Consider the following 27593-nt stretch of genomic DNA (forward strand, 5'->3'; position numbering starts at 1 on the left):
TAGTGAGGAACGTCACTTCTTTTCAAAACATTCGCGCCAATTGGAACTTTACTGTGCTGAGGATATCGATGTTTGTCATGGTGTTATTCGTATACTTGCAAGTTGACACCCGGTGCGGAAAGAAACCTCGAAAATAAACGCCCCCGATTACTTCTGGTTTGCCGAGGGGGTGCTACGTCTGGATTTTAACCAAGAATGGCTTGTCGCCTCTGAGCAGATACTATAGACTTTGATGAAACCTGCTCAACCACTAGATAAGTTATGCTTTTTTATCAATGATGGTTAGTTTTGTATTTAAGGATTTTCGGAATTCAATAGAACCTTTCTACATACAGGAAATATCTCCTCAACGGCTTTTCGTAAACAGAAACAAATGACCGTTTCTGTAATTGAACAAGTCATTGTGAATCCGAACTTTTAGATTTCAGTTGCGTAGCATGCGTATTTTTAAAGTCCTCAAAAATTATTTTGCTGTTTCCCACGAATATTGAAATATTTATGATTTATTCGGTTAGTTTGACTCAAAATAAAAAAAAAAACATGTAATGGGTTACATTTTTTAGATCTAACCAGTTTCGACAAAATTGCGAAAAACCATAATAATCCCCACAGCAGAAGATTTATTTAACAGTGTTCAGGTATTCATTGAACACCCCTCAGTCGGGAACACAATATATGCATGCATCCCCCAAAATTAATTTTCCAAATAATTTCGTAAATGACACTTCAGGTTATAATTTGGATAATACTTTCGATCTTTTGTAAAAATTAGTGAACGATTAAAGAATAAATTTTATAGAAAAATAAATAAAACACAAAGCAACTTAAAAGATTTTTGTTATTGTGAAGAAAAGCAGGATATAAGAGGTCAGTTATATAGTAGTTAAGTAACTATTATTATCAAATGGATTTTAAATATTTTCGGAGACTAAAGGTTTAACGAAGAATAAGGCTGCCCTAGGTTTCTACTCCTGTACCCCATTTAATATTTTCCGTTCACCTCTGCCGCTGTTCAAAATAATTTTCAAAGATATATAGATATAGACGTATACCACTCTATAAAGGGGAACGGTCAAGCTTTAACCAAGTTACATAGCCCTATAGCCCGTTCCAATCTAAAATGTATTGCGAAAACCGCATAAAAAGATATTAAGTAGTTAATTTTTAATAAAATAAATACATTTCGGAAAAGTGAAAAGCGCGCGTCCGCTGCGACACCTGGTAAGAAATCGGTTAGACAGAAATTCAAAATAAAATCAAAACAAAACTTAAGGTGGACCAAATATTCATCCATGGAAGCTCCCGGTGGGAAGGTGTACAGTATCGAAGTGGCATTACCGCGTTAAACCGCGACGGCGATGCACTGGAGTCAAGAGTTTCAATGGCCACTGCTTTAAACAAATAGCGTTGCTCAAGCTCCGAGTATTTTTATCCTTTCTTCGTTTAATTCTGGGTAGCGGCCCAGAGAGGGGCTGTTGAAATGGAACTTAAATAGGAAGGAGCAAGAGGATCGGTACACGTGAAATCCCACACCAATGGTTTCCCTCCGGTCCATGGGATCAAAGACAAACCATCTGGCCGTTTTCCGTCGTCCAGGTACACACCAGACGGTTCTAAAATAGATGGAACACCCGCGGACACGAGTGCCCGTTTCAATATATCATTGACGGCAGTGAACTCTTTTTGCAGCTGAGGCCATTAGAACCGAAGAAGTCGACCAGGCGACCACAAACGCAGGATTAGTATATTTTTCCAAAATGTTTGAATTGTTGAATTTTTCCGTATTTCGTTATTTTTTTTCCTAAACTAAACTGCCAATTTGGAATAACTTGACCTTCTTAGGTTTTAAAGTTGTGTTCGTAAAGGGCCGCTTTAGTACGTCGTCATATTTAATTATTTTATTTAAAAATTATATAGAAAAACAGTTCTTTTAACCGATCTTTGTATGCAAAATAATTTGAAATGTCATGAAGCAGAGCTTTATTTGTACAGTGTTCGCACACGCGCTAGAAAGAACAAAATTCTTCAGGAGACGAGAACATGCGCTTTGACTTTAAAAAATGACAGTGACGGAAGAGCTAAACTCAGAGAAGATAGCTAGGTTACTTTAAAGAAAACCCTATTCACCTTAGTATTAAAGGTTTCTTCTTCTTGAAAACAAGGTTTCAAGTTTGACTCGATTTTTTTCATTTATTTTAAGCCGGTGGTGACGAGTAAAATTTCCATAAACAAACCTCCAGATTACAAATTTCTGCAACACTGGCTTGGAAATGGACTACTACTCAGGTAAATCAGAATTAGTGACGACAATGAAGGTTAAGTCACCGTTTCATACTTTTCAGTACTTAGACAATAATAGGACTCCTTTGAATTAAAATATTCTCATAGTTCAGGCGACCATTGGAAGGCAAAAAGAAAGATGCTGACTCCAACATTTCATTTCAAGATATTGCGAGATTTCTTGCCGATAATGAATCAACACAGCGAAATTCTTGTAAGAAAAATCCGTCAAATGTCAACCAGTTCCTGGATTGACATTGTCCCCATACTATCAAATTGTGCTTTGGATATTATCACTGGTAAGTACAGTTTTTTACTTCACTAATTTAACTAGTGCTATATTTCTTTTAATTTACGGAAAACGACTAAGTTTAAACGATTCACGGGCACCATAGTATTCTTATCGCTTTAAAAATATATCAAATCGGTGCAGCAGCATCTTCGTTCCCTAACGCTTTCACTCGTTGAAATACCTCTAGTGATGGGTGGATATCTTGCCCATGTTGACCGAGGGTCTTCTCAGCATTTTCAATCTCGCACAATGTAAAAAAAATCATTTTTGACTTAACGAATGTCTGTTAGTTATTATTCAAGTCGAGACGTACATTACTTACGCAAATTACATTTTAAATTTTCTTTACTTAACCCTATTAAAATTTTCACCTTCGACAAATCTTAAAGATACGAAAAACGAAATAAAATAATATAGCTGAGACTTTTTATAAAGCCATTTTTGTTGAGCTATTTCCAAAGTGCTGGAGGCTTAAAAGTCAAACTCAAAACCTCAATGAATTTCTTGCCCTCTCCAATTTCGTCACTTAAAAACTTCTACATTGACTTTTAAAAATTTTCTACGATTTTAATTTAAAAAAATTAGTTTGGAAAATTTAGAAAAATCCAAGCTTTATCCGAAAAATATAAATAAATGTTGACCAATAATGAAATGACAATGGAAAAAATACCTGACGCCTTTCCAGATGGCACCATTATTTCGACCAAACGCGACTATATTATCGGATCAATTATTGCCACATCGGCTGAACGTGCAGATTTATATGGAGCTCTTAGAGAACGAAAAGGCGAGTTCGTTGGACGACTTTCCTCTGACCTACTACCAGCGATTGTAGGTTTAACATGACGAAGAGATACCGCATCAATCTCTAAGCTGTTGTAGCTTATTTACACGCTGAATTCCTTCAGCGAGATTGAAAGTAGAGGCTTGCGTCGATCTGATATTGGTCGCTGGAGGCGTTTGACCCAAAATGACCGGCGGCGGTGGCGTACGCCGGCGTTTGTATAAATTTTAGAGCCATTTCTTGTAGCGACAGTTTAAAAAACACGCGACCAGAAGGGCAAAGGCAAATACCAACTCGTACTAGTCCTTCCATGGAGTAATAAATGTACTTTGCACAGGGACGCCCCCTTCCCGAATATTTGCTTCGAGCGATTGTTAAATGTGCGCTCTGGCGGCGGAGTTAGGAACTAACTAACTAATGATAACCGGGGAAGAAGGAAAAGGGGTGAGGGGAGGGAAAATACAAATGTAGCTCAGCAGCTGGAAAACACGTGGGACTGGCTCAATTTGTAAAAGTTTGTTTTAGTAATTAATGTACTTCGCACATTAAAACATTAAGTCCGTGCTCCTTCCGAGATAGGCCACTGGCCTGTCGTCAAACGACAACCAAAATTATTCGCAGTTATGCCGTGTCGAAATTCGGTTGAAGGCTCGATATTGGCTTTTTATATTTATTGGTCGTGCTCCACGATAACGCTCTGCAGTGGCGTAGACAAGGAGGGTTCAATGTCAACCCCCTGGGCCTACCTTGACTATATTAAATTGACACCCCCTTCTCGACACCCCTCTTAATATTAACATTCTTGGACCCCTATGACGAATTTCTGGCTATGCCACTGACGCTCTGAGCCTTCAAATCAGAAATAAATCCGAGTTACGATTAATATCATTTTTGCTGCCGAAGGTTATCATCGCACGGTGACCATACATATTTCTATTTTTATATGTTATTTTCCATTTAGATATAATTTAAGGTATTATGATGTGATTTTATAAACGTATTGGACGTCTTAATTGCAGTATATCAAACCAAGCAACATTTATATTTAAAGATAATTAAAATGTGGATGACCCTTGGTTATATTAGTGTCTCTCTCTATAGCCAAGATAGCAATGCTGGAATCTATTGACGCTAACAAAAGTGAAAATGCTATTATTCTGCGTCGACCGAAATCCGAAAACCAAAATTTGACGTTCGACGTCGTGTTCAATGTAGTTATTTTCACGTAAAAGAAAACCAAGCTTAATATAACAAAAAAAATGTATACAGAAAAAAAAAGAAACGGCGGCGTGCGCCGATTTTTGAACAATCGGCATCGGCGCGTTGAAAATCACCGGCGGCGGCGGCGTTTAGCGGCCTCTAACCAACAGCGTAAATGTCATACTAGGTGATTTTAATGTAAATTTATTAAAACCGTTAAATCTAAGAAGTATAAATCTGTTAGACCTAACACAAAGTTATGGTCTCACTCAGATAATAAAAGTCCCCACTAGAGTCAAAGAAACAATTATTTCCTCGACAGCATCACTAATTGACCACTGTTATTTAAATTCTACCAACAATGAACATGTTAAAGTCTTAGATACTATAGATATAGCAGATCACTATCCAATCCATGTCAATAAACCCACTATCAATATAAACAAAGCAGAGACTAGGCGGACGCGAAATTTCTCTGAGGCTAATATACAAAAATGTATATCTAAATTAAATGAAATAATCTGGAATTCCATATATTAAGTAAAAGACACAAATGAAGCTTTTGAAATTTGTTTTACTCTTTTCCAAAATATCTATTATCTTTGTTTTCCATGTTCGAACGTGAAATATGGTAAATCTCATAACTGGATAGACAAAAATTTAAAAAATATAATTAAGGATCGTAACAGATTAAAGACTTTATCACCAACAATTGATATCTTAAACAACTATAAAAATGCCAGAGTAAAATTTTTTCGGGAAACTAATTAATTTCCGAAATAATCCACGAAAAACATGGAATTTAGCAAACGATATTAAAGGGCGCAAACATGTAAAACGAAATGATAATGTTAATGACACTTTTAACGAATACTTTAAACTTGATATAACAGTTAACGACAATCAAAATAAAGAAAATAAAATTAATTTAAATCCAAAATGTAACTCCATGTTCGTCGAAGACACCTTAAGTAATAAAATCGCAGATATAATAGACAGCCTTAAAGTTAATTCATCCCCTGGTTTTGACGATATAAGCACTTTAATTATTAAAAGGGTCTCGTATAGAATCAGCCCTACTCTATCGTGCATTATCATCTTATCTACTTATTTATCCTACGTTGCTTAAAAAGTCGATTATCATCCCAATTTTCAAAAAAGGTGACCACTCCAGCATGGAAACTTATAGGTTAAGTTAGAAAAGGGCTCGAAGACCTATGGGTACGAGTTATTAGTAAGTTTTTTAATTTCTTCAAATTTGTTTAGGATTTAGCTATATTATCCCTTTTAATTATGGACTAATCTACTTTTTCGCGTATTTTATCTTCCTTCTCACAGCCCATAGGTGGTTTCTTCTAACTTAACTTATCGTATATTCTATTCTCCACCACACTCCCCCCCTTTTCGGCTTTCCGTTGCTATATGCAACGCGTTTTGAAATTTTTAATGTTAAGGCTTAGTTTCTCGTTTAGATTTGACAGTCGCCAGCCAGATTTCCCGCACGGTACTGATGAGTTCCAAATAGAACGAAACCGGTCTACCGTTGGAATTTCTGGCTATTTTATTTAATTTTAATTTATTTTATTACTCGAAGATCTATTTGATCCGAGTTTCGCGTTTTGTATACGAGTTATTAGTAAGTTTTTTAATTTCTTCAAATTTGTTTAGGATTTAGCTATATTATCCCTTTTAATTATGGACTAATCTACTTTTTCGCGTATTTTATCATCCTGAAAACTTATAAACCAATAACTTTACTATCTATTTTCTCTAAAATATTCGACAGATGTTTTTATAAACGCCTACCAAATTTATGCAGTAAACTAAAATTAAAATCCAATAAGCAGTTTGGCTTTAGAGCGAATTCGGATGTGGAGTCGGCTCTCTCTAAAGTGTATAATAAAAAATCGATTGGCTAGATAATAGTGAATACGGAAATGGAGTTTTTTCAGACCTTAAAAAGCGTTCGACTATGATGACCATAAAAGACTTAACCATAAACTTAAATTACGAGGAAAGAGCCAGGACGGGATTTTATCATATTTGCACGTAGCGTCTCCATTGGAGTACCCCAAGGCTCTATTCTATCACCTCTGTTGTTTAATTTATTTTTAAAAGATCTAACACTAATTAAGAAATGGCTTTTGGATAATTTTCTAGAATTAAACTTATACAAAACTGTATACAGGGTCTTTTTTTTGCTCGGAAAAGTGTTTTTTTTTTCAAAAACTATTTATAGTACCGATTTCAAATTTGGAAGGTCAATTCTCTATACCCGGGGACATCAGTTTGAGAAATTTGAGCGTTTTCGGTAATGTTTTTCACCAATTTTGAAAAATTATTTTTCGACCACTAGGTGTGAGATAAAAAATTTCTATTATAAAGTTGTAGGCCGTCATCGAAAACCCTTAAAAATTGTTCACTCGACGAAAAACAACTTATTTATCAGTGAAAATTCGAGCTTGAAAAATTTACAAGTTGGTGAAGCCAAATTACGATTGTTTGAAACGATAGTTGAAAAGGGAACAAGTCTAATACAAACGTAGTAGAGTTTTCACACTTGAAAAAATGTACACGTTTGGTTTTTAAATGCAGATATTTTATTCACATAAATTTTTACAAAACATTTTCAATAATATCACCATTGGCTGCAACACAGGTTTGTGCGCGGACAATTAAGTTCTCAAACGCTTTCTCTACCATTTCTGGTGTGACGTCTCGGCAAGCACTGATTATTCGTCTAATGAGTTCCTCCCTAGTTTCAATGGGCGTGGCGTATACCTTTGCTTTAATGAATCCCCAGAGAAAATAATCCAGCGGATTTAGGTCAGGTGACCTTGCTGGCCAATGCACTGGACCATTTCTCCCTATCCACCTTTCAGGAAACTCGTTGTTGAGGTGCTCAGTTACTTGCCGGGAAAAATGCGGAGGGGCGCCATCTTGCTGAAACCACAACTGACGTCTTTCAGCCAATGGAAGGTCGTCGATTGCGTCACTCAGTTCGTTCTGTAGAAAATGTAAATACCTTTGGCCGTTGAGGTTCGTCGGCAGGAAAAAGGGACCAATCAAACGGTTTCCAACAAGTCCAACCCAAACATTGACCCGTTCAAATTGAACCTGGTGATGATATTCAAAACCCCAATGTGGGTTGATGTCAGACCAAAGATGGCTGTTTTGATGATTAAAGGGCCCATCTCTAGAAAATGACGCTTCGTCGGAGAACAAAACATGGCGCAAAAATTGTCTATCTTCTTGGACAGCATTTAGTAACCAGTTGCTAAATTCATAACGTCTTTGATGGTCTCCGTCAATTAGTCCTTGGTGGAGCGTAGCTCTGTATGGGTGATAGCGATTCTTACGAAGAATTTTCCACACACGATTTGCAGAACAACCCAAATCAGCAGCGGCGTTAGCGCAACTGTGACGAGGATATGCCACAAAGTACGCGAGTACATTGTTCTCGAAGTCTAAATCCGGTTGACCCAATCCGCGAAACCTAGGTTTCAAGTTACCAAATTGATTGAAATCGTGAATTGCTCGTCTTACTGTATTTACAGATGGTGCTCCATTTGGATGTCTTTCTGCGAAGATTTCAGTCACTCTTCTAAGGTTTTGCGCTGCTTCTCCATAGTAAATGGCAACTATCTCGGTACGCTCAGCTACTGAATAACGAGGCATTGTTCGAAATATTATCAAACACTGATAATAATCTCCCAAAGTTTTCCTTTAAATACCCAATGCATGTTTAGGATTGACCTATAGCCTCGTGTTTTTTAAATCCGGTCGTTTTTTAACCAAAGTTTCAACTGGATTAGGTAATTCGGTTTCAATTATCGTTTCAAACAATCGTAATTTGGCTTCACCAACTTGTAAATTTTTCAAGCTCGAATTTTCACTGATAAATAAATTGTTTTTCGTCGAGTGAACAATTTTTAAGGGTTTTCGATGACGGCCTACAACTTTATAATAGAAATTTTTTATTTCGCACCTAGTGGTCGAAAAATAATTTTTCAAAATTGGTGAAAAACATTACCGAAAACGCTCAAATTTCTCAAACTGATGTCCCCCGGTATAGAGAATTGACCTTCCAAATTTGAAATCGGTACTATAAATAAAAAAACACTTTTCCGAGCAAAAAAAAGACCCTGTATATGATATTTCATAATATTAATAATAAACGACCCCCTACGCTTAATATAACTATAAGTAATACAACATTAAACGAGGTCGATAAATATAAATACCTTGGTCTCTGGTTCGATCCATCATTTAAATGGAATACCCATACAGATTATGTTGCTAAGAAAATTGCCTTTAATATCTCAAAAATTAGTAAATGTAAACAGATTCTTACTACTACTTTCAATTTACAACTATACTTTAGTCTAATATATTCAGTAATTACACGTTTTGTATTTCCATTTGGGGAAATACATCTGAAACTAATTTAAATATAATATTTTACTACAAAATCTTATGTTACGCGTTATTGACGACAAAATGTATATAGAGACACTACAGGTCCGATTTTCCAAATTTACAATCTACTTAATAATTCTCATTAATATTTATTTTCAAATCAATTGTAAAACCCTTTTATAACCCCTTTACACTTGGTAAATTTGCGAAATTTTTCACTTGAAATCAATGTATTAAAGAATACATAAATGTAATTTTTTTCTTTTGTTTGATTAAATTCTTTATTTTTTTCTTTTGTTAACTGCATTGTTGTTAATCTTAATATTTCTACTGTATTTTCTTTGCTCTGGAAATATAAAGTTGAATGTTTTCGGTGCTACGGAAAGTCGCCTCGCGACTTAGCCAATTAACAATTGTAAGACCCAATTTTCACTAAAAAGCTAAAAAAATTATTATTATTATTACTCGCGTGTTTCATGCGGGTAATGTTGCCATTCACGTTCTTCATTCGGATAGAGTTGTCATTCGCGTGTTTCATGCGAGGAGGGTTCTACAGTCGAGATAACACTGGCCCGACCGTTCGGGGAATCCGTTGCCAGTTGCCTGATTGATATTATCTTCGCAACCGTGTTAGTAATAAATCTTGTATTTGTGGTTCATTGTTATTTGGAAGTGCTCTGTAACCAGCATCTGGCGTAGATCGTAATAGTTTGGTCCTCGGGTATTTGACATTGTTCTCATGCCGCGCGTAACCCAAATACCAATGGGCGCTGAACACGTGTGCGCAAGCTCCAAGTGTTTTAGCGCCTGACTTGCAAGTACAATAATATCCCAATATGGGACCCTCGTCATCAGCGCCTTCTGTGTCCCCTCCATCGTAGTTGATTCGATGGGCAATCCACAGCTGATACCTCGTTGCATTCCTAAATCTAGAAAATATCCGAATCCTTAAAAATCCTGGTTCACTTACCCTTTCGTCGAATCCAAAAACTCCGGCGTTTTCCCGCTGCAACTTATCTTGTATTTATGACCGCGCTAGTTTTATTTGATAAACTCCGATGGTGAGATTTCTTAAATATTGTAATGGCAAGCGCGGAAATCCTGGCTCGTGATTTGGTCTTAATGGCGCCCATTGTGCATTTCTTCTATGAAGTTGCTCTGCTTCAACTCGGGCTTCAACAATATTAACCCTGTCGGCCTTTTCAATAATAAATCGCACTCTCTCAACGGTCGCGTCCTGCATTTATATGAGTGGGTGGTATTTATAAATTATTGCAGCAGCAATACGATAGAAATCACCTATATTTTGCGCGTTCGACATTGGTATTATACCGGAAAACAGTTTAAACTTACTTTTGATATGACCATTACGGGCCTCAATTATCCATCTGGTAATTGTTATCCTATAGCTTCTTCAGTTTCCAACTGTTTTTGGTGTGGACGGCATTTTGTTTGCGATTCCAAGCTCTTCAAGAAAGGGAATCGCATCGCGATAGCCTCTTTCCACAATGAAAAGGTCTTCTTTTTCAAACCAATCTCGAATTGCGGAAAGATCCTTTTCAAACTCATTACGGAGGATCTTCGCGTCATTGTTTTTCGAAACAGAAAAGTACGGCTCTTGGATGTCCAAAATGTACAAATCAGGAGCAACAAGAAATACCGGCTTCAGCAAATGACGACCCTTATGAACGCAATAATAGCGTTTTCCATTGGGAACCTCCGAGTGTGATCCGGATTTGTTGAATGACGTCACTGCTCTCTGTAGGAGGTGTTCGGAGGATTCGCCCTGGTAGCTCCCAATGAAATACGAAACGTTTTCGGAGCACTCTTTTGATTCCCTCCGACTCTTGAGTTGGGGCAGCCGGGAGCACTCCGGGAGGGAGTACCTTGGTCAATGGAAGACGATCCTCCCTCTCGGAGGTGCCCCTTTTTTCCAATGGAATACGATTGTGATTTTGGAGCACTCCGGGAGCACTCCGGGAGCACTCCGGGAGGAAGTACCTTGGTCAATGGAAGACGATCCTCCCTCTCGGAGTTGCCCCTTTTTTCCAATGGAATACGATTTTGAGTTTGGAGCACTCCGGGAGTGCTCGGAGGTTCCCAATGGAAAACGCTATAAGATTGCCGTAGAAACCTAAAATTGCTGCTTTTGTTATATCGCAATACGTTCCATCAATGTAAGCAATGGCTCCCGGAATATCAGGCTGCGTATTGTATAGCTCATTTGTGAAAGGCGTTATATGTCTCTGAATATAATCATTTCTAGGTATAGCCACAAAACCCAGATTATTTGGTGCAAATCGCTGCATTAACGACTTTCGTACGTTAGCTATGGCCATACTGGTATTTTGCCTACTATAATATCTAAATACAACTCTTAACAACTAGTCGGAGAGCTCTTGCGGCATTTTGCATAGGAATGACAAAAGATGTCTTTTAGTAATTAAACGTTGCTTTCGCCCATCTGGTTCACATTCTTGACGGGATGCATTTAACCCGTTGTTGACGGTGCCGTAGCATTTCACGTCAACTAAGTAATAAAAGGTCCCTTGATAGCCTGTAGTCATAACTAAGTAGTCAATAATGTGAACCAGATCGAGTCATTCATAAATTGGATGTCCGAGACCTGATTATTCGTGGCCTCGGTAGTCCAATGTTAGTGGCGTTGGGACGGTAACCCAATGGCCGTAGGATCTATTCCTGCCAGAGTTTATATGATTTTTCTCAGTCACTCTGGTATGGCACCACACGCATAGGTATTCCTTTGTTTAAATGAAACTTATAAGTTTAAACTGTTTTCCGGTACAATATCGATGGTGCACGAGCTAAATATAGGCAATTTCTATCGTATTGCTGCTGCCATAATTAATAAATACCACCCACTCATAGAAATGCAGGACGTGATCGTTGAGAGAGCTTGATTTATTATTGAAAAGGCCGACAGGGTTAATATTGTTGAAGCCCGAGTTGAAGCAGAGCAACTTCAAAGAAGAAATGCACAATGGGCGCCATGAAGAACAAATCACGAGCCAAGATTTCCGCGTTTGCAATAACAATATTTAAGAGATCTCACCATTGGAGTTAATTAAATAAAACTAGCGCCGACATATATACAAGAAAAGTTGCAGTGGGAAAACGTCGATTTAGAAAATACACAGCTGATACCTCGTTGCATTCCTATTGAGTCAACAACGATGGAGGGGACGAAGAAGCCGCTGATGATGAGGGTCCAATATTAGCATATTATTGTACTTGCAAGTCAGGCGCTAGAACACTTGGAGCTTGCGCGCACTTGTCCTGCGCTCTTTGGTATTTGGGTTACGCGCGGCATGAGAGCAATGTCAAATACCCGTGGACTGATCTATTACGATTTACGCAAGATTCTGGTAACAGAGCCCTTCCAAATAACAATGAACCACAAATACAAGACTATTTACTAACACGGTTGCGAAGAGAATATCAATCAGGCGACTGGCAACGGATTCCACGAACGGTCGGGCCAGTCGCATCTCGACTGTAGAACCCTACCAGCATGAAATCCACGAATGGCAACTTATATTTAATTGCTAGTTAAGAAGAGGGGACGGGCAGCAAATGAATCTGGCTAGCAAGCAGAGTGCAATTACATCAATATCGTTGTTACTATAGGAGCGAACATTCTTCAAATCATACACTTCTGAAAAAAAATTAATTAGAATTACAATAGAGTATTACTATGGTCAATTCGATCTTTGAGGGTCAGTAGTGGCCAAGATATGGATTTGGCCACTTTGGGCTACTTACACTTTAGTTTAGCATGATCAGTAGGACAACATATCCAAATTTCATAAAAATTGCCCATAAGCCATTTTCCCATTGACGGTGTGCGGGGTCCTTTGCCCTTTTTCAACCAAACCAATTTCATTGGTAAGTTTTCAACTATGATATACAACTTTATCCCTCTAAACCTTTTAGAAATCAACCACTTTTACACAGTATAAACACATTTATTAAAAACCCTACGCGTTTCGGTCCAATCGCACGGGCCGTCATCAGCGTTTTTAATAAATGTGTTTATACTGTGTAAAAGTGATTGATTTCTAAAAAGTTTAGTACATTATGCACAGGTTAAAGCCAATTTCCTAGATTTAACTTTATCCCGGAAAGTTTTCATGTATTACCTACCTGTCATATTTTTTAAAACATTTAAATTTTTCTAAAACTAGAAATTATAATGTCCCCTGTCATACATGAACTCTGAAAATTTCGAAACTATACGTAATATAGTATTTTAGAAAAAAATAATGTGTTAGAGTAAGAACAGACAACCTGTATAAAATATGTTAAAGGTATTTAATTTTCTTAACGTAATGATTGATTCAGAAACAGCAATGGGAGTTAAGTTGCAGTGTCAAGAAAATGAGGATTCCGAATACGCTAATGCTGTTAATCAGTAAGTTTTAATTTTTTCTTTGTATACATTGGCGTGAAACTCATTTGCTCAATTAAGGGACAATATTACCAGCGCTTTAAATAAAAAAAAATAGTTAAAGTTTAAAAACATGAAACTGGTTCATAACGTTTAAAACAGTGGAATGATCAATTACACGGTTAGCAAAATTATATTGTAGTTCTTGAAAGTTTTTTAATCTTTTGGTGCTTGCAACCTGAAGAAATTGATAAATTGTCAGACCCCTAATGCGAATTTTACATCGACCATATAATAATAATCAGCTAGGCTAATACCCAAGGCACCACCTTAGGCCTAAGTCATATTAAAATAAACACGTCAAAAGGTATATTTATTTAAGGAATGATAGCATTATAAAATATTCAATTGTATATTTTCTAGTTACATCAAACAATAAGAGAATTTCATCATCAAATCAAATTGTTTATGACAAACAATTAATATGTTCTTCCAATATTTTCCAATAATTGAAGTATTTGTCATAGTTTCAGCCTAATTTTTATGTGATTTTATTAATGTGGCATTGTTTAGGGCGACATTTTATATTTCAATTCGTGGACGATATCCGTGGATGAGTAGTGATTTTATTTACGGTTTGACAAAAGAAGGGAAACACTTTAAACAATGCATCAAAGTGATTCAAGATACGACGACCAAAGTAATTTTTTGGATTAACTATTAACGGATATAAAAGCTTGATAAGTGTTAACGTTCTTTAAATAACATCATATTTTATTATGGATAATATTTAATACGCATTCTGAAGTAAAATGACCAAGTGATGTTAAAATGTTACGCAATTAAATTTGTTGGTATCTTTCTTTGTGTATCTTATTAATATGAAAGAACCCCGAATATAACAGTTTTATTAAGATAAAGTGCTTGACTTGACTTGCTTGGTGAATAGTTCAACATCAAGAAATTACTATTTAGTACCTGTCTTTCCTTTTACCAAGCAACAAATAATTATTAAAATTATTTAACTTTAACCGATAATTGTTTCGAAATTCCTTATTACTTATTTTAGCTTAATCTTTATCATCAAACTCACCTCTCATTAAATTAATCAAACTAAAAGAAGATTTTAAAGAATTTCTCCGCTTGTTTTCCATAAAATACCAGGGTTTTCGTGCTACTTTTTGTCAACACCAGCCGTCATTATTAAAGATATAAAATGCACACACCGAATAAGCGCGGATTTAAACAACAAATGGAAAGAAATTAAAATTAAGCTTGATCTCGTAATGAAGCCTAAAAGTGAATTTACGATATCATATTACGTTATTTTCCATTAAAGAGCTATTTCAATTTTACAATGTATCCTAATACCAGATTTGAAATTGCGTTTTCGTTTATCACGTATTTTCCTTAACGATGAAATACTCGTTTAAAACCTTTAATCACCATATTCGGGAATGATTACCAGGAGCTGACTTGGATCGGTTTTCAGGTGACTTTGGTCATGTCCATATGTTAAACACGTACTGCGAAGCTCAAGTTTCGAAACTGATGGCCTTCTTCTCAATACTCCGTTTTCTAAATAGATTCAGGCTGTAAGGGTAGAAGATAAACTTTAACACCCAAGGGATAAAAATAACATGCAAAAAGATAAAATTTTCACAAAACGCTAGCTCGACTCGTGTTGTAAGTCGGAAAATTTTCCAGAAAATAACCGTAGCCTTTTTTCCAGAAAATATTCCGTATTTTTTCTAAAAAAATAAAAAGGTTTTCATTCCATGATAAGTCTAGTATATTGTTTGCAAAGGACCCCGCACGTTTTATATGGAAATGTGATTTCCATGAATATTTCTGAAAATCGGCCTGTAGATAGATCTCTATACGCTGAACAATGTTTTAATGAAACAAAATGTTCAAAAATCTACCGTTCGTCCTCTAGCGGGTCCTAAAGTTGTAGTCGCGAGTATAGTATAGTCTAAATTAATTAATACCATCTTTATTTAAATGGATTTTTAACATATTATCGTAAGAAGTTATGTCGGCCGCATGGTTTTTTACTGCGCGTTTCGAGTTCGATTTCCGACCGGACCGTTTTTTCCTATCGTTATTTACTTTGAACATCGCGACTACCTAACTAGGTAAGAATAATGTTCTAATGCAAACATTATTCTTCAAATATGTATTACCCTAAGATATATGACAATCTCCTTAAGGACTTTAAAATAAAAAATAATCTTTCATGTGATTTCACGATTTATCTGCCTAATTGAACTCGAAACGCTCAGCAAAAAACCATGCGGCCGACATAACTTCTTACGATAATATGTTAAAAATCCATTTAATTAAAGATGGTATTAATTAATTTAGACTATACTATACTATACTCGCGACTACAACTTTAGGACCCGCTAGAGGACGAACGGTAGATTTTTGAACATTTTGTTCTATTGAAACATTGTTCAGCGTATCGAGATCTATATATATATATATATATATATATATATATATATATATATATATATATATATATCTCTCTCTCTCTCAGGAATTCATACCTTGAACTTGGAATGGTTATCCGGCCGTATTCCCTATGGTAAGATCTCGGGGACCGTTTTCAGTGACGTGTATGAGAAAAAGAAATCGCCCCCTCGCACGCGTCTCCCCTCTTTAGGAGTTTTTACCGCGCAACCTCCCGTTTTTACAACTGTAGTTTTTTGTTGTTCGACTCCCCGGCCATTTCGAAATTTAGGGTTCGAAACCCCACCATTGATAGCGGTGGGTCAGCTCGCTCTCCCGACCTCTCCATGTGGAAGGATTAAGTCCGGCATTGTTAGCGCTGTCAAACATTTTATATCGATACAAATTAAAAAACATTAAAAACCCTTTAAAAGTAATTTATGTATCAATTTTCCATTTTTTCGCAATTCGGAAAATTTTCTGGAAATTTTTCCGCATTTCATTTTTACTACACTACTACCGACCAACTTTAAACAAATTATCTAATATTTAACCGAAAATCGAATATGTTTGTACTGAAAACTACAAACTTGTGCAAAGGGTTTGCAGGAAATCGGACCATTTTTAACAGATAAGTAACCACTATTCAGTTTTTATAATGTTGTTGACGGAAGTACATGAAGCGAAAGTATTAGACTTAAGTCCAATCGCCAGTTCTTTCTGTTCCCCTCGTAGTTCACACTCCGCCGTGATTCCTCTTTGCTTTGATAAAGCCACTAGGCGAGTGATTTCCTTCTCAACGGACTAGAGTAATTGTAACTCGGCTGATATTTTGCGAACGTTAACAGCGACTCCAATAAATATACGAGTCCACCATCATTAATTCCGTTTCACTATCTAAACATATTCATTTCCCTCGAATTTTAATACTAATAATACATTTTTAAGGATGATAAATTTTCCAATTGTTATTTTGCTTTTAATCGTTGTTCGTTTGGCTTACTCATTAAAGGTGCTCAATAAGAAGAGATATGCTAAATTGGAGTATTTTAATAATCTGAAAAAAGGGTCACTAAAGAAGGAACAAGGCTCGGCCACGGAGCAGAAAATGGCCTTACTGGAGATGTTACTTGAAATGCATTTGACCGATCCAACTTTCACCGAAAAAGACCTAACGGACGAAGTCAACACTTTTATGTTCACTGTAATACACGATAAAACAAAAATAATTTCCTATATAGCCTTTTTTATGAGGCCGACTACATAAATCTTCGGTTTACTCTGTCTTTCACTGGAAGTAGGCTGACTGCATGGCACAAGTGTAATGCAGTAAGCCTATTTCCAGTGAAAGACAGAGTAAACCGAAGATTTATGTAGGCGGCCTTTAAGGTTTTTTAGGAGTTTGACTTATGATATGTAAGGAACAAAATGTCCTTAGCAGTTAAAATAATTGTTATTCTCAAAAAGTCGTAGTTTACAATAGTCGTTAAGACGATTTTTCTAAAGATTGATCTGTGATAATGAATGTTGAAAACTTATCAACTATTTGTCCTGAATTAAGCTAATGGTAGTAATTGTTTTTACAAAAATAGGGTCCTTTCTCCCGTGGTCTTATAGAGTTATTATTTTTCATCATTTCCCAGAAAACTAATCTCCCTCAGATATTCTAGAAAGATCCACAAAATTTCGATGTAACTAGAATATGCATAACATAAAATATCTTAGGGACGTCCAAGAATTTGAAATCAACCTTTATAGATCGAGAGATGTCGACGTGATATCCAATTATGTTAACAAATTCATATTTGCGTGGTTTTTTTGCGAAAAAAACTTGGTTTTTTATTTAAATTTCATAATATAAATGAAAAATTCGAAGATATATTGCCAAAGCATATTTGAATATCAGTATGACATCTTATAGGTAAGATTTAAGTATGGCATTGAAAAATTGTCTTTCCAAAGATATCTTATTGAGGTTCGAAGGAACTCCTATAGATTGAAATATCAACCCTGCAAATACAAAAAGTCCTCTGGATATCTTATTTTTGTTTTTCTATACAAATATTTAATTATAATGATTAATTAATAAAAATTGCATGTTTAATCATTTTATAACCGTGAATAATATCCATAATTTAACGGTTAACCGAAATGTTTATGTATAATTGAAAATTTGGCGGCTTATTTACGGTTTTGCTAAACTCTACTCCAAAGATATCTTATTTACGTTCCAAGGTTATTCATCCCTGCCAACACAGTGACCCCTGGATATCGAAATATTGAAGATATACGAATACGCTCGAACATTGAAGAAGAAGCAAATATCCATTGTTGAAAATATACATGATAAAATTGCAAATATCCTTTGCTGAACGTAAACATGGTAATAATACATATATCCTTTATTGAAAATATACATCATGTACATCATTGCATGGATATTCGCAAACTCTAATGCTTTGGGAGATATGATATTATTTATTTAAACTCGGCATAACATTACCACCGGAGGACGTTCCAGCCTCACCTTGTGTCTGACGCCGCTCCTAAACATTCTTAGGGTGTGACCTTTAGTCAGTTATTTAACAAAATATATTTTATCCATGAAATAGAAATTTAGAACATAGTCTTGAATTATCTAATAATAAAAAATTGGTTTATAAAACAGACCTTATTTTATTATGTTTTTTTCTATCTACTCATATTTGAATGATAGCAGCAACCTTCACATGAATTAAATAATATTGGCTATTTATTAACCCAACAAACAATGACTCAGTTTGAATGATATTAGATAACAAATGATGATCAGAAATACGTAATATCACGAAAAGAGCTCTGGATTGCTTATAATAGCGATATCATGAATATCGAAAAATAAAATCCTTTGGATATCAATTTGAATTATTTGTGCTTGTGGGATTTTCCGTTTAATCACTATTTGTTGTCCATATAACGACCAAAATATCAAATTAAGACCTAACAAATAAAGTGTGAATATCCGTGTGATAAATCTAGAAATCCAAAATCCACTTCCAATGGATATTAAACGGATGTCTAAAATGAGGAAATTTTCCCATCCGCAGTACCTCAAAAAGTTAATTGTTGGGATTGTTGGTCATCATAAGGATATTGCGAATGTCCACTTCACCTGATATTTTGGATATTCCTCGGGCGATTTTGTGTTTGCTGGATTGCATTTTAAATATCATCGAGAAGAAAAGCATTTTTTAGTTATTAAATAGGGTTTTAAAATTAAAAAAAGTGTGACATTTTAAAATGTTTATTCACAGGGTCACGATACGACGGCAACTAGTTTGACATGGATTCTGTATCTTATCGGTTTGCATCCTGATATCCAAAACAAGATGTTCGAAGAGGTCAATGAAATTCTCGGGCAGAAAGGAACATCACCCGAAGTGACAATGGAAGATTTGAGCAAGCTAAAATACATGGATATGGTCATTAAGGTAAATACCGTTTTTCTTCTATTAAAATATTTTCAGTGAAAGGGGTAGACAAATGTTTAACACCCATTCACAAGTTGTGCTTTAGTCTAAAATTGTTTTAATTTATCGTTACGAATCTTTGTTTAGCAACAAAACGATTCAAAACCTTCAACTTGATTGTGGACATTAAATTGCTGTCCCTTTTTAGCCGTAATATTTACAAGAATAAACACGATTTTACAGTCGAAGAAGTGACTTTGTATAAAATATATTTTCAGTCTTGTGATCGCTAAATATTGATAATGGAAGAGTGTCGAATAACGCCTCATTCTTCGCTCTGTCTATATTTCGTCATATGAGCAATTGAATACCAAATTAATCGTTGACACTAGCAATGTTATCACATTTAGTCTTATTGTTGCTTTTCAAAATGATTGGCTTCATATACATAGTGCATTTTGTCGCTCTTACGTCTATAAATCGACTGGTCAACTTTTCTTGGATATTGTGTTCTATCGCGTTCCTTTAAATGGAGTGGTCTAGAGGCTTTAGTTAGGCTCGGAAAAAATTATTTAAAAATCAATGCAATTGCGTAGGTTTTGAATTAAGTTTTAAAATAATATGTTGAATTATTATTTGCTTATCTTTCATTTAAATTCTTGAACTTCAATTTCGTGATAGTTCATCTAACTTAACACATTTTACAACAATACATAAGCTACCAACTTTTCTGGATAGTTTACAGTATCCAGAAAAAAACCATTACACAAATAATTTATTTTTTGTATATTTTAGGAGACCCTAAGACTCTATCCTACGGTTCCTGGTTTTCAAAGACGTTTAGATGAGACAATTGAAATTGGTAAATATATTTTAGGAACTAGCCCTCTGTTACCCAGTATAGTGTTAAGTGTACTTTAAGCTATAACGAGCCACGCGACCAGAGCAATGTCTATGAAATTAAGGGAAATTTCTTAAGAACAAGTTTCATCGTTTGGCCGAAAATCTAAATGTATAAATCGATTTGTGAGCTGAGATATTATTTTTGGGAAAAGTCAGAGAGCTTAATTCTAACGTGTGTTTAAGCTAGTGGATATATACCTTGGATTATGCGAGTGGAGATTTTTTAATGTTTTACGGTACTAAACTCATAAGCGTTGTAGCCGCAACCGTGCACTCCTTGACCAACCATGTTGCTATAGGTGTTGCGTGAATTCCTGCGAATGGAAACGCGCTGCAGACGCGAATTGGAATTGCTATCACAGTCGTAAGATGCTGTCACGGGTAAAGCTATCACCGCACATTTAATTCCAGAACTTCACTGCTTAACGACATATCAGGATCCAGATTCAAGTTGGAAATCTAAGCAACTGTGACCTTTTTGGTTGGAAATTGTTTCTTAAAAATATTCTAGTTTTTCGCAGGCCATACCTGATATTGGCCCACTACACACACGGAACAACGGTTATGAATTACGCGGGCCATTTACACTACTAAAAAATTGAGTATAGACTGTTTTTGGGAATATACAAGAACAAAAATTAAACAATAGAAAAATCTCTTCCAGACCAAACTTAAAATGTATTTACCAACGGGGTTAAGGACGGGGTTAGCGCGAAAAGGCCTCATTATACTGGTGCCCACTATAATGATACCTGCATGAAACAATTAGGTTTCGCTGCCGAGCCAAATCTCGAAAATAAAAACCCCTTTTGATAAACCTTATAAAAATAAACATGTGAAAATTAAATATTCCTAAATATAACCTCGTAAAATCAACAACTCCGTAGAGATAAAACATCGTAAAAATAACCTCATAAAAAACCTAATAAAGTTAATCTCTGTTTTCTTTTGCTATTAGACCCTACACATCATGGATGTGTTTTTCTCTAAAACTCAAAGACGGGAACTTGACTAATTTGTTCTGGCTATACGTACTTCAAAGACCGTATTTATGAAGATAAGTGCTATTGGTCTTGTCCAAAAAAGACAAGTCTGCAAATAAATTGTAATGGAATCGTCATTTTTGAGTTCTAAAATTTTTATTATTACCATCAAATTTAAATTGATGGTACGCTGTTCAAAAACCTTTTAAAAGAACAAGCAGGCCAGACATTAGCCCAAACAGGTACCGTCATTGCAGATATCAGCGGAAGCGCGCCAGACCACGTTCTGTCAACTTTACCAAATCAAATATCATTAAAAAGGTTATTTCGAAGCTATCTAGATATATCAACACACCCTACCGTTACAAATACCATCTATTTACGAAAGATAATTCTTACGAGGCTTTACTGATACGGAGTTTTATTTTCGAGGTTTTTACTGGATCCACTTGGTATAACCCTTTATAATATTTTTTTTTACTTTTCATTTATTGAGCAGAATCGATTATTCATCACAGCGTTAATAACTAAATAATGAGAATTAACGTATCCATAAAACTTGCACGATGTAAATCATCAGAGTGGGCATAAATGGAACCAAGTTTTACTTTTTCTCCCTCAAAATCAACGGGAATAAAAAGAAAGTGGCCATTGTTAGAGCCTATTACTTTTCAGAATTTAAACTTCACCTGCCGGGAAATTAAAAAAATGGCCACACCACAAAACCCGTTTCTCTGTCCTAGTAGATAATCACATGACCCGCGTAGAGAACCAGAAAATATTTTATATTATTTCCCTCCCAGTGTGTCTCTTGCAATAACATTATATCCCTTTATTTCGCAGTATCTGTTTCTGCATCCTCGTAGTATTACCTAACGCGCTCACGATAAGATTTTACATCTTTACTGACATCTAGATTGTGAAAAGGTGGTAACCCAGTCCCCCTCGTACTAGAAACGGACTCTCCAGGCTATTCGCCAAATGAACTGGGAAAAACAAACTAAACAAACAGCTTACTAGCACTAAGATGCCTAACGTCGATAAAACGAGCACCCGAATTTAAAATCGAAATTTTACCCAATTTATGGTAATCGCTGTCACTTCTCGGCAAATCTGAACATTTCGAAGCTGCCCCAATAGAATCTCGTCGACCTTCATACTTTGTAACGTTGAAAGAGGATCCGAAGTATCAGGTCTCTCCTGGAAACTTGGGTGAACTGGCTTGACGGCATCATTCAGATCCGACTCCTTCTGTCGGAGACATTCTCAGGCACGGCACCATCTGAGAGTTCGTGCGCATCGTGCTGCGCATCACAATAGTCTAAGTATTTTCTCTCTGCCAGCATTGTGCGTTCTGTAAGCAGCCAAGTGAGATATTGACGGATGACGTGACCATGCTGCTAACACTTGCGGCAGGTTAAATGCGGATGTGGTCGAGATAAATGATCGGTCACCAGACATTTATTAAAAACCTTACTTAGCGATTCTTGCTATACACGATAAACTATTTATCGCCCCAATGCGTCGCAAAGACACATTCTGTTCGGCAACGATGATATAAAATAAGGAATAAACAGATGAACCGCTGGGTGGGGCTAAGTCAGCGAGTGATTTGTGCCCCAAGTATAAATAGAAGATAATAGTTAGTTACTTAATTACAAATTTAAAACAGAACAATTGTAAAAACGAAAAAAGGAACAAATATCAGTTAAAAAACGTATTGACATAAGAAGATATAATATTTTTTAATTAGATTTATTCTTGCTCAAGATTATTTTTTGGCGGCTGATTTAAAAGTCGAGGCAATTCCGGTGGTTTGTAAGACATAATCTAGGGTGTTAAACAGTTTTACGCCATAATTAAAAATGGAGGAGATTTTTTCGTGTTTTTACACAGTGGTAGGAGAATTGATTGTTACAGACAAGTTTTAGATAGGCCCTTAGTTTTTTTAAAGTTAGAAATCTTACAATTTTGTAAATCTTTAAAAATTACCGTTAGAATAATTGGTATACCGATAAAATTTTACTGTCAATAAATAATTTGTTTGTGGGTGCTAAAAAATTCAAATTATAAATTGATCTAATTGCACTCTTTTGGAAGAGATGAATGCGAATCAAATTATTTTTGAGGAATTGCCTCATATAGCAATGCCATAAGATATAGTTGAGTGGAACAAAGCGTAATATATTTCAATAAGTATGTGGCGGGGTATAGCAGTCTTGTTCATATAGATTATCCGACATACCCTCGCAAGTTTAGTACTAATGGTTTCAATATGTTTGTTAAATGTCAGGTGACTATCAAACCATATTCCAAGGTACTTATAAGTACTAACTCGATTTATTTATCTTTTGTTAATAAAAACCTTGCACGCGGTAAGGTCAATTTACGATATTGTAAAACTCAGCGCGTGCGCGTTAATCAATCAAAGAAGAATACGATAAACTTATTAACTTCTGTATTGTCAATTCAGTTAAGAGGTAATAAATCATATGCAAGGAAAGATGGGGTCTGTCTCTCCTGGAAAGAAACTGATAAAGCCGCAGCTGGACCGAGGCGATATTTCCGTTTTCAAACTAAGTAGCGAACGTCATAAAAAATTAATAAACTTAGACTAGTCATTTCGTAGTATCGATAAATTAATTATAATAGTAATATATACACCAGTTTAACACAAAATTGCACATTTTAAACAAATTTTATTTAAACCTTAATTTCTGCAAGGAAATTTAAGGCGAGTTCTTTTAATACATGATCACATCTAAAGATATGCTTTTGCTCGCACTTAATAATATTTTATTATTTTAATTTATATTTTAGGAGGAAAAATTCTTCCAAAGGGTATCAACGTTTTTGTTTTTGTTCACGCACTCCACCGAGATAAAGACGTGTTTCCCAATCCGGAAATATTTGACCCTGATCGATTTTCGGAAGAGAACGCTGGAGGAAGACATCCTTTCGCTTTCTTGCCCTTTTCCGCCGGACCCAGAAATTGCATTGGTAAATCAACTTTAGATTAATTAAGTCCGTGCCAAAAAGGCACACAGAATGAAATATTTTAAAACGTATTTCCATTAAGAGCCGATTGATTTCCTTAAAGTTTCTACTGTCGAGTGCTTCACGTGTAAATTTTTATTTCTTGTCGTTTTCCAAATCAGTGTCTTCTCCCGGGAGAAGGCGGACTTACAAGGAGACATCCCGAAGTGTAACCCACCGATTTTGTTCAAACTCAGGGGATTGGTAGACCTTCATGTAACTTGAAAAATCCTGAAGGGAATTTATTCAATGGGCAACCATTTTGCCATGGCAACAAAAAATGTTTTTGACAACAACAAATGGAAATTTTCCCATTGAAAATAACATGGGATTCTGACCGATTCCTAGGACCCCCCTGTGAAAAAGTTTAACAAATTTTTAAATTTCGAAAATGCCAAAAATAGATAAAAATTGACAAAGAAACATCAAAATTGATAAACTTTTGATAAGGTCAAAATCCCATGTTATTTTCAATGGGATAATTTAATATTTTGTGTTGTCAAAAACATATTTCGTTGCCATGGCAAAACGGTTGCCCATTGAATAAATTCCCTTTAGGATTGTTCATGATACATGAAGGTCTACCAATCCCCCGAGTTTGAACAAAATCGGTGGGTTACACTTCGGGATGTCTCCTTGTTAGTAACTTCGGGCGGTGTTGTCTTCGTTAAGCTTAGCTAGTTTTTTAAAAGTCGAACTATTATTCGAAAGTTTCTTTAATGTACAAATTAATTAAAGACTGAAGAAGTAATTTTAAAAAACGCCGTCGTGCTGCTGGTGCATGATACCTTAAATAAGCGCGGCTAACTCAAATGACAACTTGGTCTACCTTGAAATTTTGGAAACGGCGCTTAATAGGTTTGGCCCAAAATCTATTTGCATAACATTTGGAGGTTAACTTTATATCCCCTGGAAATTTCGTAGAATTTGGATAGGTCCTATTAACTTTCGTTGTATTGCTTTCTGTATCCCTTAAGGGGGCCAAATCATTTCCCGCTACACCGCTATTGTGTATTTCTTAACGTTTAAAGTGAGAACCAGCCACTAGGTGTAATCAATTAACCCCGACCAAGAATGTAATAATTTAATTTTAGGAACAATCACAAAATCGAAACGGCGGGCAAGGAATCATGGTTGAATTTTCCCAGCCCAAGAGGGGGAAATAAAAACGTCGGCTGCGTAATCTTTAATCGCGGCGGAGAACAAATGTCTTCTAGAGAACAAATGATAAACCTGACAGAATTTCTTCGGAGAACGCGGCTAATTCTACAAGCAACTTTAAAAATAGTCTCAACATAATCACATTCGTGATATGACCAACAATTTTTTTTTTAAAAGTTCTTACTGAACCTTTCACCAGTCGACCCTATGGTGAGAAATGTTCAGACAAATTTAATGGGGATTAGGAAAGTTTTGGCGTTAGGAATTTAATCCAATAATGTGGTTTCCGGCTTTAGTTTGATGGCTGCGCGAGCGATGTCAAAGGTTAATCTAAAGTCAATTATTTGAAACAGATTCTTAGAAATCGTACTATAAACAGTGCTTTGGGAACTGAAAACGTACGCTTTCTCAATTCCTTTTTTAGGTCAGAAATTTGCCTTGCTGGAGGAGAAGGTTATTTTGTCTCACGTTTTGTTGAATTTTAAAATTCGATCATTGGACCAGAGAGATAAAATTAAATTATCAGCTGAAATGGTCCTCAGACCATCAGGACCCGTTCAATTACAATTTCAGAAGAGATAGCTCTAATTGTTTATTGTTATGCGTTTTAACTGAAATTTAAGAAAACTGTTAAATTTAAATTTTTGCTTAGTGTGTATGAGTAATAAACTGAATAATAGTTATTGGTTTGGCATTTTCGTTTTTGCTTATAGTTCACATAAGTCTTAATAATTCCTTAGTTCACATAAGGCTTAATAATTCCGTAGTTCACATAAGTCTTAATAATACCGTAGTTCACATAAGTCTTAATAATTCCGTAGTTCACATAAGTCTTAATAATTCCGTAGTTCACATAAGTCTTAATAATTCCGTAGTTCACATAAGTCTTAATAATTCCGTAGTTCACATAAGTCTTAATAATTCCGTAGTTCACATAAGTCTTAATAATTCCGTAGTTCACATAAGTCTTAATAATTCCGTAGTTCACATAAGTCTTAATAATTCCGTAGTTCACACAAGTCTTAATAATTCCGTAGTTCACATAAGTCTTAATAATTCCGTAGTTCACATAAGTCTTAATAATTCCGTAGACGTAAGCTTACGATTATGTAGTTTTTTTCATAACGAGTAGAGTTTCATATTTTCGTTTGGGCCCGAAGCCTTTCAATACTTTCAGTGGCAAAGCAGCACCCCTCCAAAAGCTTGTTCAAATTAGTAGGCTAACACCAAAACCACTGTAAAAACAAATATCGCATCTACTTAGCTTAAAATGCCAGCTCTGAACAACCAATTCCATTTAATTGTAACCCACATAATAATTAAAAAAAATTAATAATGCCAAGTTTCGACCAAACAAATGATATCAATAGTAGAATTAAATATAGAAACAGATTTTGCGTATAAAGTAGAAAAGTTTGCTTTGATGCTTTGTACACTCTGTTAAATAAGTCTTCGGCCGTTGGGATTTTGGCACTTATTTGCGATTATCTCAAAAACTATGAATGATAGCAAGTTGAAACCAATTTTATTTTTAATATTTTCCTAATATCTTTCATATCTATGTCTTGATTCACGTGTAGCATTTCCATATCCGCCGGAAACGCCAAATATCGTTTCTGACAATTTTTTTAATAATGATGTTACGCCCCTGAATGGCCTATCGAACATTCGGGTCTCATTCGGAAAATTCTAAAATGCTCGAGGCGACCGAGAAATAATATCTTATTGTTGAGGAAAAAAACAACTTTCGTCGTTTCATTGCGGGTAACACAATAAGCATATATATAAATTGATTTAACGAGTTGTTGGAACGCTGTGGTTATATGCCGGATTAGTAATATTGATTAATTAGGCATTTTAGAATTTTCCGAATGAGACCCGAATATTCTATAGGCCATATCTTAGCAGCCGTTCGACGTAGCCGGATAACAATGACACTTTCTAAATATGAATCGACCCTTGTGAATCCAAAAATGCAGGATTCAGGGGCGTAACATCATTATTAAAAAAGTTGTCAAAAACGATATTTGGCGTTTCCGGCGGATATGGAAATGCTACACGTGAATCAAGACATAGGTATGAAAGATATTAGTAAGATATAAATAAAATTGGTTTCAACTTGCTATCATTCATAGTTTTTGAGATAATCGCAAATAAGTGCCAAAATCCCAACGGCTGAAGACTTATTTAACAGAGTGTACGTTGTTATAACTTATGTTTA

The 27593-nt window shown here is 35.6% G+C and overlaps 1 protein-coding gene across 1 annotated transcript; it reads left to right on the plus strand.

The window, feature by feature from the left end:
- The first annotated feature begins 13324 nt into the window (after positions 1-13324).
- On the plus strand, positions 13325-25954 carry LOC149969033 (cytochrome P450 4C1-like). The gene is made up of 7 exons (XM_090170001.1): positions 13325-13407; positions 13957-14083; positions 16853-17044; positions 19134-19310; positions 20085-20151; positions 23996-24175; positions 25797-25954. The coding sequence occupies exons 1-7, from the start codon at positions 13325-13327 to the stop codon at positions 25952-25954; spliced, it is 984 nt and encodes a 327-aa protein (XP_090026127.1).
- Positions 25955-27593: the final 1639 nt, after the last annotated feature.

Source organism: Leiobunum rupestre, chromosome 1 (assembly GCF_980474605.1).
Source record: "Leiobunum rupestre chromosome 1, qqLeiRupe1.1.hap1, whole genome shotgun sequence".
NCBI lineage: Eukaryota > Metazoa > Arthropoda > Arachnida > Opiliones > Sclerosomatidae > Leiobunum > Leiobunum rupestre.